We start from the raw sequence: 20,268 nt of genomic DNA on the forward strand, positions 1-20,268 counted from the left end.
TCTTCTGGGACACATCACAGTTCACAAAAAATTGCCCGGCTATGCAGGACAGCGCAGTGAGACATGCGCACCCGGCTTTGAAGCTGCAAGTCAAACGCAGCCACCTGTGCTCCTTAAATGCAGCCACCACTTCACTAACCCCGCCACAATGCACGGGCCGCCAGCCACTGGTGCTGACTGGTCCTTGGCATTCCTGTTAACTCCTAGTGTGCTGAAAGGTGCAAACAGTGGAATGTGCAACAGGAAGCCCAGGGACCAGTCAGCAAGGACCTTGAGATGTAAGTAGAGTACAAACACATTACTGTCGTTACTTCCTTTTAATATATGCCATGTTACAAATGGCCCCCCGCTGTATGCTCTTTTAAAAAAAGTATATCACAGTAGTAAGTACAATACATCCCGATCATGTGACTCCTGGCCGGTCCCGCCTCTCCTCTCCTCTCACGTTTCACGTCTGAGTCTTGACGTCAGTGGGGTAATCTCAGCCCCGCCCGCTGACTATAGCTATCCTATCAGAAGAGAGGTGGGCGGGGCTGATAATTTCCCGCTGACGTCAGGACTCAGACGTGAAATGTGAGAAGAGAGCGGAGAGAGGAGAGGCGGGACGGGAGTCGCATGATCGGGATGTATTTTACTTACTACTGTGAAATTCAGTACGAAGTGATATATTTTTTTAAAAAGCACATACAGTGGGGCCATTGTAACATGGAATTTATGAAAGGGAAGTAGTTTTAAAAATACGATCGGATCTCTTTCCCGGGAGGGGCGGGGCAAGTCAGGATGACGTCACTAGCAAGCGATTTTTCAGTCCTCATGCATCGATGCCGCATCGGGGACACCCGAATCGCGATGCATCGATTCATTTCAGCACCCCTACTGAAGGTAAGTGGATGTTCCTATTTACACATTCTAGAGAATAGGGAATCAACTTTTAACATGATATAAATAATAAAAAGCACAATAAATTAGCCCAGAGTCTTAACTTAAAGAAGGGCTTATTTGCCCTGCAAGTACAAAAATTTAATTTTCATTTCAAAAACCACCATCTGTAAACAATCATATTTCTTCAACTGCCATCTGGATAGTTTCTACTAAAACAAGTATATAAAGTAAATTTGATATCTCAGCAGTTCTACCGATTCAATAAATTGAAGGTACAGACCTAGGAGACTTAAAAATAGTCCACTGATTATGGTTATTTACAGGACTGAACCTTAACACACTAATGACTCATCATGCATCTATCTAAGCTATCTAGATTTTTACTAAGTCTTCAGTCTTAGGACATAATCCTCACAAATGCGAACTATCGAGACAGCTTTCACAGCGTGAGACAAACACTGGTCAGGAATTTTCATTTCATTCAATATGTAACTGATCTACAACAGATTATTGGAAATTAATTGGGTACCTACCTTGGATGATATAATCCTGTTGTCTGCAAATTTCTGGGGAACATAATGGCCATGTTGAGGGAACCGGTTTGCAACATATACTGTCCGTGTTTCACTGTAATTCGGAGGGTCACATCCCTTATAGAATAGAAAAATATATTTTTTAGTCATATATTTAAAAGAAACAGGCATGATAAACAGTTTTAAAAATGGAATGACAAGACTGTTGTACTTGTAAATTACAATTTACGTTCACAACTATATTTCACACATTGGTTCAACAATACAACATCCTAAGCTAGAACCTTATGTAAAAGACAGATGTTAATGGGGTAGGCTTGTATAGGCATGCAGTTACACATTTAAGTGATCACATAAGATCGTCGTTTCTGTGGATGACATTGGATTCCAGGCGCAGGCTGTCTACAGAAGCCTGACTCTGGCAAAGTCAACATTAAAGACACTGTCACTTTACCTATTCTCTTACTACCCTACAACTCACACCATGCATAAGTGCGTTAGGCCGAATATCAGCCAGTACTGGTCAGTTTAACAGGTACGAGCCGACAATCGTTTCTGGCAGAAGCTGGTCTCACAGGTTTTTGTGGGCTGAATGAAAAACAAAAAACAAACATTAAGCATGTATGTACCCAGCCCAAAAGGTTTTGTCCCCATTTCTCTTTAATCCCTGCCCCTACTAACTATTAACTATGTATGTACCATTGTCATAAGGTGCATCTTATGATTCCATATATAGGCTTTTACTTTGCAGGGAACAAAAGAGGAAGTAAAACGGGCTGGTATGCAAAACGAAGCCCGCGCTGTCCCCGCATCCATCTTCACCCCTCTTCCTTCCACGGACTCCGGCTCTGCGTCACTCCCTCGCATGCGCACCGGAGCCGCCTGTCACAGCACTCCCTATGGAAGAACCGGCACGGAGGTCTGTTTCTTCACAGCGAATGTGTCAATGATGTAATCAGCGCACTACAAGTTAAATATCTCCTAAACGGCGCATGTTTAGGAGATATTTACAGTACCTATATGTACAAGTTCTAAAAAGTGGTTTTAAATGGCTCTTAAAGTGCAGGTGCCCAATAAAGTGCAAATCATATCAATAAACCTAAACAGTTCTTAAGCCTCATTCACACGAGGCAGATCCGCTCAGCGAAGTCCGCCAACTCAGCAGGAGATCTCTTCATTGATCTCCGCTGAGCCGGCGGATGACAGGTCCATCTCTGCTCACTAAGTGGGGGAGGGGTCTGTCAGAGCCCCGCTGATTCCTATGGAGGGATCGGACAAAAGCGGACAGCATATCCGTTCCGCCAGGATGGATGCGTATGTATCGCCATACAGCTGATTTTAGCAGATCGGTGTGGATGTCGGCGGACATAGTCACCTCTGACATCCGTCGCTCCATAGACCTGCATGGAGCGCCCTTTCAGGTCTGCCTAAAAAACTGACAGGTGAACCTGAACGGTCAATTCGTGTGAAAGGGTCTAGACTGCAATGTGTAAAAAAAAAAATATACATCATAGAGTTCTGATTATATGATCTCCTAATCCATATACAGATTAGGCCTCATGCACACGGACGTTTTTACAGCCGCTTTTTTGAGCGTTTTTTGCAGCTTAAAAACGCCTGTCCATGTTAATCTATGGCTTCATGCCCACCTAGGCGTTTTTGAGCTGCAAATGACATAGGCGTTTTTAAGCTGTAAAAAAAACCCAGGACCAGTGCGTTCCGTGGCGCGGAGCTAGAGCTGTAAAAACGCGAATCGCGGGAAAATGCGCACAAGCGCGTAACATATTTTCTTTGTTTTCTGAGTGCTATAGCCAAGAGATGTGTTTCTTTAAAAACGCTACTCAACGCTAAAAAAACGCGCAAAAATGGCAATGCAAAACGCGGTAAAAATCGCGTTTTTTAACGCCGATTTTTCCAGGCGTCGGAGCTAGCTTTGCAGCCAGTTTTTTAAAACGTCCGTGTGCATGAGCACTTAGAAATAAATGAAAGTGGTTCTAAAAGCCTAAACATTTGTTACCTTAATGCATTCCCTGCCGTACAGTAAAAAATATTTAGATATCAGTATCACCCCCCTTTCACACATAAGGACCCATTTGTCTGTTTTTCATCCATTCGTTGACTGATGAATAATGGACATCAATGCATTTCTATGGAAAAACAGAGGACAATGGACGATTATTTTCATCCATTTTTTTATCCACTTCCATCAACATCTGTTTTTTGAGCAAATGAAAGCTCTATTTTTCATCAATGAAAAAAAAAAAAAATCAGGGCAAAAAACGGATGTTAACTGACAAATGGTCAGTTTTTCATCCATTTTTGCATTGGTAGTGGATTAAAAATAAAAAAAAATAAAAAACAACACACAATGATGAAAAACGGATTAACTCAACCAATGAAATGAATGGTCTGTAGGTGTGAAAGGACCCTTATACTTACCTGAGTCCTCACTCGATCCAGTGATGTGGCCGTCTGCAGCAGCTCTGTCTTCTCTCCTTGCTCTGAAAGGCTTTGCTGAGGCAGCGGAAGCCACTGGCTCCCACAACTGTCAGTGAAATCCTGCAACGAGCCACCGGGGCAGGGCCAAGCTGTGCTGTCTGCATCTTTGCCCGATCAAACCCACAAGTGAGGGACTTGACAAGGAGGTTTGGGGCTGCTGCTTGTAATTCCACTGCACAGAGCAAGTAGGTAAAACAGGTTTGTTACAATCACGTTTTTATTAAACTACATGTAATTTAGCACCCTATATGCGAACATGCACCAGTATGAACCTTATACTGTATAATTCTGTGCAAGCAAAATATTAGAGTAAAATAGTTCCTCTCTCTGTAGCCACACAACTTCATAAACAAGTGCTTTAATAGCAAAGTGACAAAGTTCACATAACTGTGTTGCTGTAATATAATCTGAGTTTCCTTCCGAAGAAAAAACACACTATAGTGTCCGTTTGTGTCTCTTCCCCACAAATGTGATCACTCACCACACAAAAATATACCCAAGCTTGCCATAAATTATACAATTTTCTTATTTCAATTTCAACTATGTAGTGCAGGGGCCTGCCTGATTACATACAAACAGAGGGTTTAGGTTTGACCTCATATTATATGGTTTTGGAAAATCTAAAAGAAGATTGTACAAGGAATTGTATAATGTGTTTGGCAGCCTAAAGTTTTTGTGGATAATCTCCATACTCTCCTTGTTTGTATTCCACTCGTTCCTCTCCAGTCTCAGATAGGGAGAATGACTGACTTCTTATTTCACGCTATAGTAACCATGTGGGAAAGACCAAGAAGAAACATAAAATTACCAACGGCCCCACACCCACAATGACCAGCTTGCTATACTGTAAGGAAATGTGGCTTCCCTACTAGTACTATTTATCTGAATCCAGAGGAAGAGCCACCGTGGTATTAACGGAAATCTGCCAGGCGTATGCCCACTGGCATAGCCAAAATTGTTTTGAAAGTGCTGGCTCCAAAGCGTTGATCCTTGTTCTTCCTTAACCACTTCAGCCCTGAAGGATTTATCCCCCTAATGACCAGGCCATTTTTTTGCAATACTGCATCGCTTTAAATGACAAATTGTGTGGAAGTGCAATGCTGTATCCAAAACAAAACTGATGTCTATTTTCTCCACAAACAGGGCTTTCCTTTGAGACATTTGGTCACCTTTGCAGTATAAACAAAAAAATATATATATTTTTTCACTTTCTGCTATAATACATATCCAAAGAAAAAAAGTATTCATCAGTTCAGGCCAGGGGTATTCAAACTTTTTTCAAAGAGGGCCAGAATTGATGAAGTGAACATGCGAAACAATTCGGTCTAAGGCCCTATTCACACCTGAACGTTTTGTAGCTTAAAGCTACAAAATGCTGGAGGGAAAAAAAAAAAATCTATTATTCTCCATGGAGATGGTTCACATCTCCACTCCAAAACACCTGAAGCTCAAATAAGTTCTGGATTTATTTTTTAGGCAGATTTGGGAGTTTTTCTGCTTTTTACATTGATGACCTTTTGACCTGTACAAAATAGCGGCAAAAATCACGCAACTTTCTGCCAGAAAATGCTACGCTCAGGTGTGAATGTGGCCCGAGTGTGTGCACCCAAGAAGAATTGTCTTGTCTTTGTGGCTGTGTGTGGTGAGGAGATGAGCTCGGGCGTGTTATTTGGAAATACCGTATTTAAAATCGGCGTATAACACTTTAAGAGGGGAGTTTCAGGGAGAAAAAATGTTTAAATAAATGAATGAAAGAACTGAAGCAAAATAAGGGTCAGTGCCCATCTACAACCCCACCGTTGCCACAAATGATGCAGCCCCCATTTCCGCAAATGATGCAGCCCCCCCAATTGCCACAAATGATGCAGCCCCCCCCCCCATTGCCACAAATGATGCAGCTGCAGCCCCCCCCCCCATTGCCACAAATGATGCAGGCCTCCCCCCACTGATGCAGGTCCCCCCCCACTGCCACAAATGATGCAGGCCCCCCCCCCCACTGCCACAAATGATGCAGCCCCCCCCCCACTGCCACAAATGATGCAGCCCCCCCCCCACTGCCACAAATGATGCAGCCCCCCCCCATTGCCACAAATGATGCAGCCCCCCCCCCCCCCCATTGCCACAAATGATGCAGCCCCCCCCCCCCATTGCCACAAATGATGCAGGCCCCCCCCCACTGATGCAGGTCCCCCCCCCCCACTGCCACAAATGATGCAGGCCCCCCCCACTGCCACAAATGATGCAGCCCCCCCCCACTGCCACAAATGATGCAGCCCCCCCCCCACTGCCACAAATGATGCAGCCCCCCCCCCACTGCCACAAATGATGCAGCCCCCCCCCCACTGCCACAAATGATGCAGCCCCCCCCCCCCACTGCCACAAATGATGCAGCCCCCCCCCCACTGCCACAAATGATGCAGCCCCCCCCCCCCACTGCCACAAATGATGCAGCCCCCCCCCCACTGCCACAAATGATGCAGGCCCCCCCCCCACTGCCACAAATGATGCAGGCCCCCCCCCCCCCACTGCCACAAATGATGCAGGCCCCCCCCCCCCCCCACTGCCACAAATGATGCAGCCCCCCCCCCCCCCCCACTGCCACAAATGATGCAGGCCCCCCCCCCCACTGCCACAAATGATGCAGCCCCCCCCCCCACTGCCACAAATGATGCAGCCACCCCCCCCCCACTGCCACAAATGATGCAGCCCCCCCCCCACTGCCACAAATGATGCAGCCCCCCCCCCACTGCCACAAATGATGCAGCCCCCCCCCCCACTGCCACAAATGATGCAGCCCCCCCCCCCACTGCCACAAATGATGCAGCCCCCCCCCCCACTGCCACAAATGATGCAGCCACCCCCCCCCCACTGCCACAAATGATGCAGGCCCCCCCCCACTGCCACAAATGATGCAGGCCCCCCCCCCACTGCCACAAATGATGCAGGCCCCCCCCCCACTGCCACAAATGATGCAGCCACCCCCCCCACTGCCACAAATGATGCAGCCACCCCCAACTGCCACAAATGATGCAGCCACCCCCCACTGCCACAAATGATGCAGCCACCCCCCACTGCCACAAATGATGCAGCCACCCCCCACTGCCACAAATGATGCAGCCACCCCCCACTGCCACAAATGATGCAGCCACCCCCCACTGCCACAAATGATGCAGCCACCCCCCACTGCCACAAATGATGCAGCCACCCCCCACTGCCACAAATGATGCAGCCCCCCCCCCACTGCCACAAATGATGCAGCCACCCCCCCCCCACTGCCACAAATGATGCAGCCACCCCCCCCACTGCCACAAATGATGCAGGCCCCCCCCCCACTGCCACAAATGATGCAGGCCCCCCCCCCCACTGCCACAAATGATGCAGGCCCCCCCCCCACTGCCACAAATGATGCAGGCCCCCCCCCCACTGCCACAAATGATGCAGGCCCCCCCCCCACTGCCACAAATGATGCAGGCCCCCCCCCCCCACTGCCACAAATGATGCAGCCACCCCCCCCCACTGCCACAAATGATGCAGCCACCCCCCACTGCCACAAATGATGCAGCCACCCCCCACTGCCACAAATGATGCAGCCACCCCCCACTGCCACAAATGATGCAGCCACCCCCCACTGCCACAAATGATGCAGCCACCCCCCACTGCCACAAATGATGCAGCCACCCCCCACTGCCACAAATGATGCAGCCACCCCCCACTGCCACAAATGATGCAGCCACCCCCCACTGCCACAAATGATGCAGCCACCCCCCACTGCCACAAATGATGCAGCCACCCCCCACTGCCACAAATGATGCAGGCCCCCCCCCCCACTGCCACAAATGATGCAGGCCCCCCCCCCCACTGCCACAAATGATGCAGGCCCCCCCCCCCACTGCCACAAATGATGCAGGCCCCCCCCCCCACTGCCACAAATGATGCAGCCCCCCCCCCACTGCCACAAATGATGCAGGCCCCCCCCACTGCCACAAATGATGCAGGCCCCCCCCCACTGCCACAAATGATGCAGGCCCCCCCCCACTGCCACAAATGATGCAGGCCCCCCCCCACTGCCACAAATGATGCAGGCCCCCCCCCACTGCCACAAATGATGCAGGCCCCCCCCACTGCCACAAATGATGCAGGCCCCCCCCCCCACTGCCACAAATGATGCAGGCCCCCCCCCACTGCCACAAATGATGCAGGCCCCCCCCCCCACTGCCACAAATGATGCAGGCCCCCCCCCCCACTGCCACAAATGATGCAGGCCCCCCCCCCCACTGCCACAAATGATGCAGGCCCCCCCCCCCCACTGCCACAAATGATGCAGCCACCCCCCCCCACTGCCACAAATGATGCAGGCCCCCTCTCCCATTGCCACAAATGATGCAGGCCCCCTCTCCCATTGCCACAAATGATGCAGCCCCCCTCTCCCATTGCCATGAATATACATGGCTGCTGAATAATACAGCAGCACCCCCCCCCCCCCCCCAATTGCCATGAATGCAGACTCACCATTGCCATCAGTGCAGCCTGATGATCGATGCCCATCTGCCGCCTAGGAGGGGACAGGGAGGGGGGCATGACAAGCGGCAACAGATTACGTTCAGGAGAATCGTTTTTCTCTGCAGCCTCTTTAATATGAAGTCCCGCCTCCTATGATGAACAGTCGCCCAACGGCAGCGCAGGAGATGGGACTTTCTATTATAGAGGCCACTGTGTAGACAGGAAATCCTGTATGTATGGCACTCATCCCGCCCCCTCCAAGATATCAGCATAAATATCTTTTGTGGACCCCGGCGCTCGGGGATTCGTTGGGGGGCCACAAAAGATATACATGTCCAAATTACCAGGTGGGCCGTTTTCGAGACCGAAAACGTGGGCCGCAATTGGCCTGCGGCCAGGACTTTGGGCATGTCTGGTTTAGCCCAAAATGTATTCTGGTACATATTTTTGGGGAAATAAAAATTTTTTTTTAAAAATAAATAATAAATCACAATAAGCTTATATTGATTGGTTTGTGCAAAAGTTATAGCGTCGACAAAATAGGGGATAGATTTCGGGCAGTGCTGGCGAACCTCGGCACCCCAGATGTTTTAGAACTAAATTTCCCATGATGCTCAACTACACTACGGAGTGCATGAGCATCATGGGAAACATAGTTCCAAAACATCTGGGGTGCCAAGGTTCATTGATTTAGGGACTTCATTTATTTTACTGCTTTCATTAGTAAGGCAGCGATCTGCGATTTTTAGCAGGACTGCAACATTGTGGCAGTTAAATTTGACCCCAAGTGACACATTTTGGGGACCAGTGACATTACAATGATCAGTGCCAAAAAATGCACTGATCAATGTATAACTTACACTGACAAGAAAGGGGTTAACACTAAGGGGCAATCAAGGGGTTAAATGTATTCCCTGCGTGTGTTAACTGTGTGGGGGATGGGCTTGCTGGGACAACACAGAGGTCGCTGTTCGTGATCACTACGAACAGACGATTCGTAGCGATCTGCCGATTCGTAGTGAAGGGGATAAATGTATTCTCTGAGTGTGTTAACCGTGTTGGGGATGGGTTTGCTGGGATAACACAGAGGTCTCTGTTCCTGATCACTATTAACAGCAGATCTCTGAGTTGCCCCATCAGAACGGGGATCTGCCTTGTTTACAAAGGCAGATTCCTGTTCTGCGTCTGTACTGCGAACGCCATTGCACAGAGCAGGCAAGTATGACAAGTCTGTTTACAAATCACTTTAAGAATACATACCTGAACAGAATATTTTTTTTAACCCAGGGTTTATTGTCACTTTAACTATTTATTCAGTGTTAGCGATGTGCCTGGCCCTTTCCCCTACCTGCCATCTGTGCTGCACTACTGGCCTATGACTATGATGTGCAGCCTTTATGGCCGATAGTACAAACAAATTCCTGCCTTGCACAATATTTGCATTCCCGAAAACCATGCAATCTCTGGCACCCCCACGCATTAAATAGCTAAAGCATACTAACACGGAGGTGCCTGCTATGCAAAAGCATTGGTCTACTTTAAAACTATTCCTGGCTGGCATTTCTTTCACATATGAAAAACATTTTGCATCCAAATGATAAACCATTTGATAAGTAAGAAGTGGTACTGTGAATTTTTTTGGAATGCAGAGATTTCCAGCCCTTTGTATGCCCACCCACATACCTCCAATCAATCTACAGCAAATGAGCATTAAAGTGGTTGTAAACCCTTACAAACCACTTTGACCTACAGGTAAGTCTAGATTAAGGCTTACCTGTAGGTCCAAGAAATATCTCCCAAACCTATACGGTTTAGGAGATATTTGCCCGAAGACGGGCACCGCTGAGCGCGGCATTCTCGATAACGAAGATACCGCGCGTGTCGGCTCCCGTGCGCACGCGCGGGAGTGACGTCATCGCGGCTTCGCCAAATGACAGCGGCGGACCTGCGAGACCCACCGAGAAGATGGATGCGCCGGACTACAGGGGACAGCGGTGACTTCGCTGGCTCCTGTGTCAGGTAAGTGACACATAATGGGCTACTATGCGATGCATAGTAGTCCATTACGCTTTACCTTTGCAGGGAATGAAAGAGGAAGTAAACTCATCAGGGTTTACTTCCTCTTTAAGGCTCATTTATGGCAATACTTCGATTTTTTAGCAGAGAAGAAAGGCCAGCGTCATTCGACTCTTTTGGAGTCCATTATAAATGGCTGATCCATGAAGTAGCAGCCCTTTCTCCAGACCACTATGGCTGCCTGCATCTGTTTTATAACTCAGAAAAAGACCAAAGGCCTCCTACAGGACAAAAACTCTGGATATAATCCAGTACTATTTTTTATACTGCATGTTCACGTGGCTCTGGAAATTTCCACTCATCTGGGACAAATTCCACTGCCAGCAATATTTAACTATCCTGCATCTGTGGTGATAAAGTGAAAAATCAATCATAGACATATTGTGGGGTGGAACAACTAAATATGAGGCACAGTTTTCCTTACTATGACAGGAAAAGATATGCTCACAAAAAAAACATCCAAAATTGTTAAAGTGTATTAAACCCATATCATAAAAGACTATCAATAGATGGTGTATTACATGTTATTCATACTCACTCGGTCACTATGAGATTAGTTTTCTGTATTCTGCAAAAAAAATAAAAAATTTGATCCTGCTGCTCCCTATCTCAACCTTCTGTTCATGTCCCCAATTCAGCTAGGGATTTTGTAGCTGTTGAGGGTACCCTGCACATGCTCAGTTTTCAGTGAGTTGCTATGCTGAGCATTTCCTCCCCATCACATCTGAGCAGCCCATGTGACTATAAAGTCACATGTGGGCATATACAAAGTGGTAATAACAGCCCACTCCCTCCCTTCTCCATGTCTACTAACCAGCTAAACACAATGGGGGCAGGATGTACATGTAGATTAATGGAGGCTTCATCTCCCTTTTATTCCAAGACACAGGCTGGAGGGACATGACACTTGTGACTGGCAGAAATCCACCCACATCATGTTATTTCCATAAAAATAATAAAGATTTTATTTCAAATACATATTTGTATGACAATTTTAAATAGTTTGATAGTTATTTTTAACCCTCTATTATTCCAGAGGCTGTTTTTCTTTTAACATGCGACCAGCAGCAGGGGGCTAGAGCTCCTCTTGCTTATGTTTCCCTGCAGACAGGCTGGGAAAGAGCTGGTGTCATGTGACAGCTGTATACCAATTAGGAAAAAGAGGATTCAATTTTTTTTTTTTTACATCTTCAGCCAGTGACTCCCTGCACTGCAAGAACAATCATAGCGGCAGTTCAGCTGCATGATTCTTTCCGATGTTTCTAAAGGCTCGCCTGTGAGCCACAGAAGGAATCTGCCAATGCCAAAAGTTGACCAAAAGTAGAGATTTCCAGGGAACAGACGGTCCCCGGTCATCTGACTCTCGAAGGAATGGGCGCGACATCATGACCAGCCTTGCCAGTTGTAAATACTACCATATACTCGGCTGGAAGGCCGAGATAATCCTTTTTAATTTTTTCTTAGGCTTTCCAGCCTGGAGGAGTGATGTGGGGTCTTATTGCCCCCACGTCTCTCCATAAAGAGGACCTGTCACGCACTATTCCTATGACAAGTGATGTTTTAATTTCTTGTAAAAAAAACAAACACGTGCCCACATATTCACATTCAATTTGTTAGCGAGGTATCGCCACAAATGTTAGAGCGACAGCAATAATTTAATACAGAGACCTCATCTGTAACACTAAACAGGTAACCTGGAAATATCTTTAAAGCGTGGCCTATGGAGATCTAAGTACAGAGATTTGGCGCCATTCCACAAGCGTGCACAATTTTCAAGCATGATATTTTAGGGTATCTATTTCCTCGGCGTTACAACATCTTTCACATTATACAAAAAAATTGAGCTCACTTTCGTGTTTTTAAAATCATGAAACAGTTTTGTTTCCCCAAAAAATGTGTTTAAAAAAAATGCTGCGCAAATACCAAGTGACATAAAAAGTTTCCACGACCGGCATTTTATTCCCTATGGTGTCTACTAAACATATAATTTTTGGAGGTTCTGAGTAATTTTCGACCAAAAAAAAAAAAAAAATGATTTTTACATGTAGGAGCAAAGTGCCAGAATTGGCACGGATGAGAAGTCGTTAAAATATTTACAGTACCATCAGCCACATACAGAACTAGAAGGGATAATGTCAGAGTTGATGTGTGTTTTTTTTTCTGTGCCCCAAGTGTTGTTTTAAAGTGATTGTAAAGCCTAAACATTTTTTACCTTAAAGCAGATGTAATATCTCACATACACCCAGTGACGTGAACCGCTTCAGATGATACGCAGAGATTAAACAAATATCCCTACATAGGTTTTACATGTATATCCGTTGTCTTCAGCTTTAGGCTACTTTCACACTGGGGCATTGGGGGAGTCGGCCGTAAACCGTCCTTTGAGAATTTTGGCCGAAAGCGGGGCGTTTAAAACCCACCCCCCCCCCAAAAAAAATTACAAATGTGGCACTTAAAGCGGGAGTCCACCGGGACTCCACGTTTTTTGTTTTTTTTAAAAGCCAGCAGCTACCAATACTGCAGCTGCTGGCTTTTAAAATAGTGACACTTACCTGTCCAGCGCGCCCGCGATGTCGGCACCCGAAGCCGATCGCTAGGTCGCCTGTCGGGTCCTGCCGCCGCCATCTTGGGTATGGGAATCAGGAAACTGAGCCTTTCGGCTTCATTTCCCGGTTCCCTACTGCGCATGCGCGAGCCGCGCTGCGCCATGAGGACGGTCCCCGCTGCCTCTGGGAGCTGTGTTTCCCAGCAGGCAGCGGGGCACTTGCTGAAGGGGGCGGGCGCTTGCGGAAAGGGGCGTAACGTACGCCCCTTTCCGCAGAGAGCTAGCCCGGAAGTGGGTGCAGTTACCTGGATTATCCAGGTAACTGCACCCCCCTCCCCCCTGAAAGGTGCCAATTGTGGCGCCGGAGGGGGGGAGGAATCTGATGAGCGGAAGGTCCATTTTAGGGTGGACCTCTGCTTTAAGGGGGTGAGGAGCGCTTAAAGCTGAAGTTCCACTTTTGGGTGGAATGCTGCTTTAAGGTCATGTCCCAGTGGTCTTGATTTTGGTTTCATATCGAAAAGACTGCCTTCCTTATTCACCCCCTTGATGTATTTAAAGGTTTCAAATCACGTCTCCCCTTTCCCTTCTTACCCCAGTCTGTACATATTAAGTTCCTGAAGTTGCTCTCAATATGTTTTATCCTCCACACCTTTCACCATTTTTGTTACCCATCTCTGGACTCGTTCTATCTGATCAATATATTTGTGTAAGTGAGGTCTCCAGAACTGGACACAGTATTCTAAAGGCCCGTACACAAGACACAAAAAACGGAATTAAAATGTCATCCGAACAATCTGCTGATTTTTATGATCATGGTGCGTTGGACAGCCAATTCCATTTTTTTGTCTGACAATGCTGGATGTGCAGACTAAAATTTTTGTCTTATGTCAACTCTACATCTGATTTTCGTATAATTGGTACGCTTTTTGTATGAAAAAAATAAATAAAATAGTAAGAGCAAGACTACACATGCTCAAACGAAAGAATACATACAAAAATACTTAAAGTGGGGTACCCCCTAAAAAAAAAAAATTAAAAGTCAGCAGCTACAAATACTGCAGCTGCTGGCTTTTAATAATCGGACACTTACCTGCCCCAGGGTCCAGCGATGCGGGGGAACGAAGCCCCCCCTCGCTCCCCGCTCCGCTCGCGGTGCCGTCATGCATACTGTGGGCACCCGGCTGTGGCTTCACAGCCGGGCACCCACTGCGCATGCGCGAGCGGCGCAGGGCGCCGTGATACGCCGTACAGTCACCTGGGACACATGACAGCTCCCAGGTGAATGTGCGGCGCGAGGGGAAGTGATGTCACCAGCCTGGGCAATGAGGAAGGCAGATTACGAGGGACCCCCTAGCAACCGGTATTTAGAGGTGAGTAAAAATTTTTTTTTTGCCAATTTTTTTTACGAATTTTAAGCACTTTTAATTTTTTGGTGGCAACACCACTTTAACACATTACATTACTTCTGAAGTTGTATTCTGTTGTATGAGAATTTATGTATGGCGAGTAACCTCTTCACTTTTGACATGGGATGAGCATGCAACAAAAAATGGACAAACGGTCATCCAAAAATCTGATAGAGTGTATGAAGCTTAAATGAGGTCTCACTAAAGATCTATATAGGGGGAATCAGAACCTCCTTCCTCCTGGTGATGATCCTTATAGTGATGCATCCTAGAATTCCATTTGCTTTTCCCACTGTCTGGTCACACTGTTTTCTCATTTTAAAAATATCTGAAATAAAGTACCCCCAAATTTTTTTCTTCTGTAGTGCTGGCTAACGCTTTATCCCCAATGTTGTACTGTCAGGGGATTCTTTTTCCCTAGGTGCATTATTTTACATTTAGAAATATAGAACTGCAGTTTCCACTGCTTTGACCAATCTTCCAGCAAAGCCAAATCATGTTCCATGTTGCAGACACCTCCAGGGACATCAGCAAACAGACATACCTTGCTCAACAAACCTTTAGTTATATCACTTACATATAGATTTATTAGAACAGGACTCAGAACAGAGCCTTGTGGTTAGAGGTCAACCGATATATGGGCTGATATTTGCAGTTTTTTAATTAATCGGCATCGGCCGATTGTGCTGATAAAAAGGCAGATTATAACTAGGGATGCACCGAATGGGTTTTTTGGTGCTGAAACCGATACCGAAAATTAAAAATACACTAGGCCGAAAACCGAAAATGATGTTTTTAAAAAATATTTTTATACAGAAGATGGTCAGAGACTGGGGACATGGTACATGAGATGGTCAGAGACTGGGGACATGGTACAGGAGATCAATGCAGCCTCACAAGTGCCCATCAGATGCAGCCAGCCCAGCCTGCCTGTGTGTCCCCCCCAGTGCCGCCAGCCCAGCCTGCCTGCGTGTCCCCCCCCCCCCAGTGCCGCCAGCCCAGCCTGCCTGCGTGTCCCCCCCCAGTGCCGCCAGCCCAGCCTGCCTGCGTGTCCCCCCCCCCAGTGCCGCCAGCCCAGCCTGCCTTCGTGTCCCCCCCAGTGCCGCCAGCCCAGCCTGCCTGCGTGTCCCCCCCAGTGCCGCCAGCCCAGCCTGCCTGCGTGTCCCCCCCAGTGCCGCCAGCCCAGCCTGCCTGCGTGTCCCCCCCAGTGCCGCCAGCCCAGCCAGCCTGCGTGCGTGTCCCCCCCAGTGCCGCCAGCCCAGCCAGCCTGCGTGCGTGTCCCCCCCAGTGCCGCCAGCCCAGCCAGCCTGCGTGTCCCCCCCAGTGCCGCCAGCCCAGCCAGCCTGCGTGTCCCCCCCAGTGCCGCCAGCCCAGCCAGCCTGCGTGTCCCCCCCAGTGCCGCCAGCCCAGCCAGCCTGCGTGTCCCCCCCAGTGCCGCCAGCCCAGCCTGCCTGCGTGTCCCCCCCAGTGCCGCCAGCCCAGCCTGCCTGCGTGTCCCCCCCAGTGCCGCCAGCCCAGCCTGCCTGCGTGTCCCCCCCAGTGCCGCCAGCCCAGCCTGCCTGCGTGTCCCCCCCAGTGCCGCCAGCCCAGCCTGCCTGCGTTTCCCCCCCCCAGTGCCGCCAGCCCAGCCTGCCTGCGTTTCCCCCCAGTGCCGCCAGCCCAGCCTGCCTGCGTTTCCCCCCAGTGCAGCCAGCCCAGCCTGCGTGTCCCCAGTGCAGCCAGCCCAGCCTTCCCGTGTGTCCTTATTTTAAAAGTCAGCAGCTGCAGTATTTGTAGCTGCTGACTTTAAAAAAAAAAATAATTTTTGCAGGACACCTGCTTTAGAGGTAAATTCAGACTGTTGCTATCCAATATTGATCTGTGATTACGTAGTGCACTTTTAATGCTACTTTGAAGTGGTTTGCATATTCTATGGAGCCAAAATAGCATCCAAGTAGTACAGAAACTTTTTCCAAAGTTGCACTGATGTGAATGGGCACCACTGAAAAACGATTCTTAAATCGCATCTAAAATCGTAGTAGTGTGAATGGAGCCTTAAAGTGAAGCCCCACTTTTTTTCCTTGTTTTTTGTTTCAATCTCCCCTCAGGTGTGATCACACAGACTGTGCTCACACATCATTACATGAGTGATTAGTGCAGGGAAAATGTCTGCCCCTTGCCACCGCTCGAATGAAAAGAGGAAGCTGCCAAAGCATCGCCAGACTGACTAGAAGACTGCAGGAAAAAGGCATGTATAGATTTTTCCTTCTTAGATACCTGGGGGGGGGGGGTTGGTGGTGGTCTAGAGTATGGTTAAATGCCCAATTATCTTAAGTGGGACTCCAAGTAAACATAGCACACCACATTCAAGTTCAGTTACATATTCATTAGATCAATAATGGTATATTAAATAAGGCCAATATAACTGCATGAAATATGCATTTAAGTCATCTTCCCACAATCTAATACGCAGCAAAAAATTAAAGAGTGGTAGACAATCAGGCTCTAGTGCACTGTACAATGCTGTAAATATAATGGATTGCAGACCTTGCAGAGGAGAGGATGCTGTTTAGGCGGGTGAAAGGAGGAGGAAAGCACTAGGAACAAGTCAACAGTGAGATCATGCTCATCCACAGTTCAATGAGCAGGCAGAGGGTCTAGAAAGCTATGTAGAAAAAAAAAGCAGTGTCACCCTCCTATCTATGCAGTCAGGCAGTAATGTGTAAATCCCAAGAGTGGCAGACTTTGCAGGTGAAAGGCAAGAGAAGAGACTAGCATTCATTCCCTGGTATCTAAAACTGAGCTCTGCCCACCACACCCAAACACCTCACATCTAGGTCACCTGCAAAATGCCTCAGGGCTTATTCACACCATATGCATGGCTCTGTGCTGGGCAGCTGGCCCAAATCACAGACAAGCCATTTTTCTCTCGAGTCTTATGAGTTCAGTTCACACCTCTGTGCTGCAACAGTGTGCCCAAAAAAAAAAAAATATGCTCCCATTTTTTGCACTGGAGCATGCTGGGACGCAGTACATTGCACATAAGAATGAATGAAATGGCATTTTGTAGCATTACACACAATCCTGTTTTACAGGCTGTCACACATAACAATTCAATGGGCAAACAAAGGTTAGAGTAAACAGCATACAAATAAACGTGTAAAAAGTAAAAATGAAGAGATTGTAAAAGTCATAACTGACCCCACACACATTGCAGTCTGACTACATCATCTCTGTGCATGCTCCTTTATTTCTTCAGGGAAAACCTCCTTTTAGTACAAATAGTACTAAAAGGAAAAACAGCTGTGGCTACTCTGGAACATTCAGGGAAAATGTAATTGGACTATATCAACCAACCACAGAGAAAGCAGGGGCCCCTCTACTTATTATAAAGTTATAATTCTGGGTCTGGGGGGTAGGAAAAAAAAAAAAAAAAAAAAAAAAAAAAGAAGTGGTGTGTGGTTGCTCCTTTAGATTAGCCAAAAACGATGTAGTGTGAGGGGGTCAGCTAAACAATCATTTCATTTATAGCCAATGAAGAAACCACATGTGACATAATTGCTGGTAAACTGACGGAGATGGCACAATCATATTTTAAGGAATATGTACATCCAACACTTCATATTCATATGTGCCTGCTGTAGATCTGAAACAACTAATCGATTATGAAATTAATTGATTACTATTTTCATAATCGATAAATCGGCCAGTAACATAATGGGGTCAAAAAAAACTAAAATGAGCCCTTTATAGTACAAAAAGAGCAAATAATCGCCTTAAAGTAGTGATTATCTGCTTTTTTTTTTTACTATAAAGGGCTAATTTTAGTCTTTTTAACCTCATTATGTTAACCACTTCAGCTCCGGACCAATAAACACCTTAAGGACCAGAGGTCTTTTTGCAATTTCGCACTGCGCTGCTTTAACTGGTAATTGCGCGGTCATGCAATATTGCACCCAAACGAAATTTGCGTCCTTTTCTTCCCACAAATAGAGCTTTCTTTTGATGGTATTTGATTGCCTCTGCGATTTTTTTTTTTGCGATATAAATGGAAAAAGAGCGAAAATTTTGAAAAAAAAAGATATTTTCTTCTTTTTGTTATAAGAAAAATCGAATAAACTAAATTTTAGTCATACATTGAGGGCAAAATTTATTTAGCCACATGTCTTTAGTAAAAAAAATGTCAATAAGCGTATATTTTTTGGTTTGCGCAAAAGTTATAGCGTCTACAAACTAGAGTACATTTTCTGGAATTTACACAGCTTTTAATTTATGACTGCCGATCTCATTTCTTGAGGTGCTAAAATGGCAGGGCAGTACAAATCCCCCCCAAATGACCCCATTTTGGAAAGTAGACACCCCAAGGAAATTGCTGATGGGTATGTTGAGCCCATTGAATATTTATTTTTTTTGTCCTAAGGGATTGAATAATGACAAAAAAAAAAAAAAAAAAATTTATTTTACAAAAAGTTGTCACTAAATGATATATTGCTCACACATGCTATGGGCATATGTGAAATGACACCCCAAAATACATTCTGCTGCTTCTCCCGAGTATGGGGATACCACATGTGTGGGACTTTTTGGGAGTCTAGTCGCGCACGGCACCCCGAAAACCAATCACCACCTTCAGGATTTCTAAGGGTGCAAATTTTTGATTTAACTCCTCACTACCTATCACAGTTTCGAAGGCCATAAAATGCCAAAATAGCACAAAACCCCCCCAAATGACCCCATTTTGGAAAGTAGACACCCCAAGCTATTTACTGAGAGGCATGTTGAGTCCATGGAATATTTTATATTTTGCCAAAAGTTGCGGGAATATTACAAACTTTTTTTTTTTTTGCACAAAGTTGTCACTAAATAATATATTGCTCACACATGCTATGTGCAGAAGTCAAATTACACCCCAAAATAAATTCTGCTGCTTCTCCCGAGTACGGGGATACCACATGTGGGGGACTTTTTGGGAGCCTAGCCACGTACGGGACCCCGAAACCAAGCACTGCCTTCCGGATTTGAATATAAAATGCTATAAAAAACAAACTAACCAGAGTCACCCGTAACACTTATACGGTGATCAGTGGTGAAAGGGTTAACTAGGGGCAATCAGGGGGTTCAAATTTTTATTAGGTAGTATATGGGGGTCCCTGGCGCTATATAAAAACCTGATGGGGAACCTAAATAACTAACTGGCTAACCAGCGTCACCAGTGACACTTATACTGTGATCGCTGGTGAAAGGGGGTGAAAGGGTTAACTAGCAGCAATCAGGGGGTTAAAACCATTATTGGGTAGTATATCGGGGTACCTAGCGCTATAAAAACCTGGCGGTGAACCTAAAAAAATAACTAGCTACCTAGCGACACATGCAGCGATCAGAAAAATGATCGCTTAGTGACACTGGCAAAAGGGGGTGAAAGGGTTAACTTGTGTGCCTGTGTGTACCTACATGTCAGTGTAGTGTTGGTGCACACTTACTTTTACTGTTCTCCTCGTAGTCCGGTCAAAAAGACCGCCCCGAGGAGAATGACATCACTTCCTCCTTCCTGTGTAAACAATACACAGGGGAGGAAGCTTCTCATTGGCCAGGAGCGATCCAGAGGGGGTGGCCGAAAACCAACGGCCATCCCCTCATCACGGAGCGCTCCTGGACCGAATCGGACCGCCGTAACCAGCGGGAGGGGGTCCGATCGGACCCCCCACCCGCTGGAAGGCAATCACGTGGATGTACGTGATTATGCCTGCCTGTGCCATTGTGCTGACGTACAATGGCAATACGGCGGTCCTCAAGTGGTTAATAAATGTCTTAGGCCTGGTTCACATCTATGTGTTTATTGGTGCTTTTT

General features: G+C 46.8%; 1 protein-coding gene across 8 annotated transcripts in view; it reads right to left on the bottom strand.

Moving 5' to 3' along the window:
* Nucleotides 1–20,268, bottom strand: part of ATP11B (ATPase phospholipid transporting 11B (putative)) — a 219,162-nt gene that overhangs the window by 171,932 nt on the left and 26,962 nt on the right. For all 8 annotated transcript variants that reach the window (XM_077487902.1, XM_077487898.1, XM_077487901.1 and 5 more), the window contains exon 2: nucleotides 1,416–1,532. In XM_077487902.1, the coding sequence (XP_077344028.1) occupies nucleotides 1,416–1,532 (117 nt within the window). The remainder of the gene's footprint in view (nucleotides 1–1,415; nucleotides 1,533–20,268) is intronic.

Source organism: Lithobates pipiens, unplaced genomic scaffold (genome assembly GCF_037356315.1).
Source record: "Lithobates pipiens isolate NorthernLeopardFrog02 unplaced genomic scaffold, aLitPip1_a1.2 Scaffold_18, whole genome shotgun sequence".
In the NCBI taxonomy this organism is placed as follows: Eukaryota; Metazoa; Chordata; class Amphibia; order Anura; family Ranidae; genus Lithobates; species Lithobates pipiens.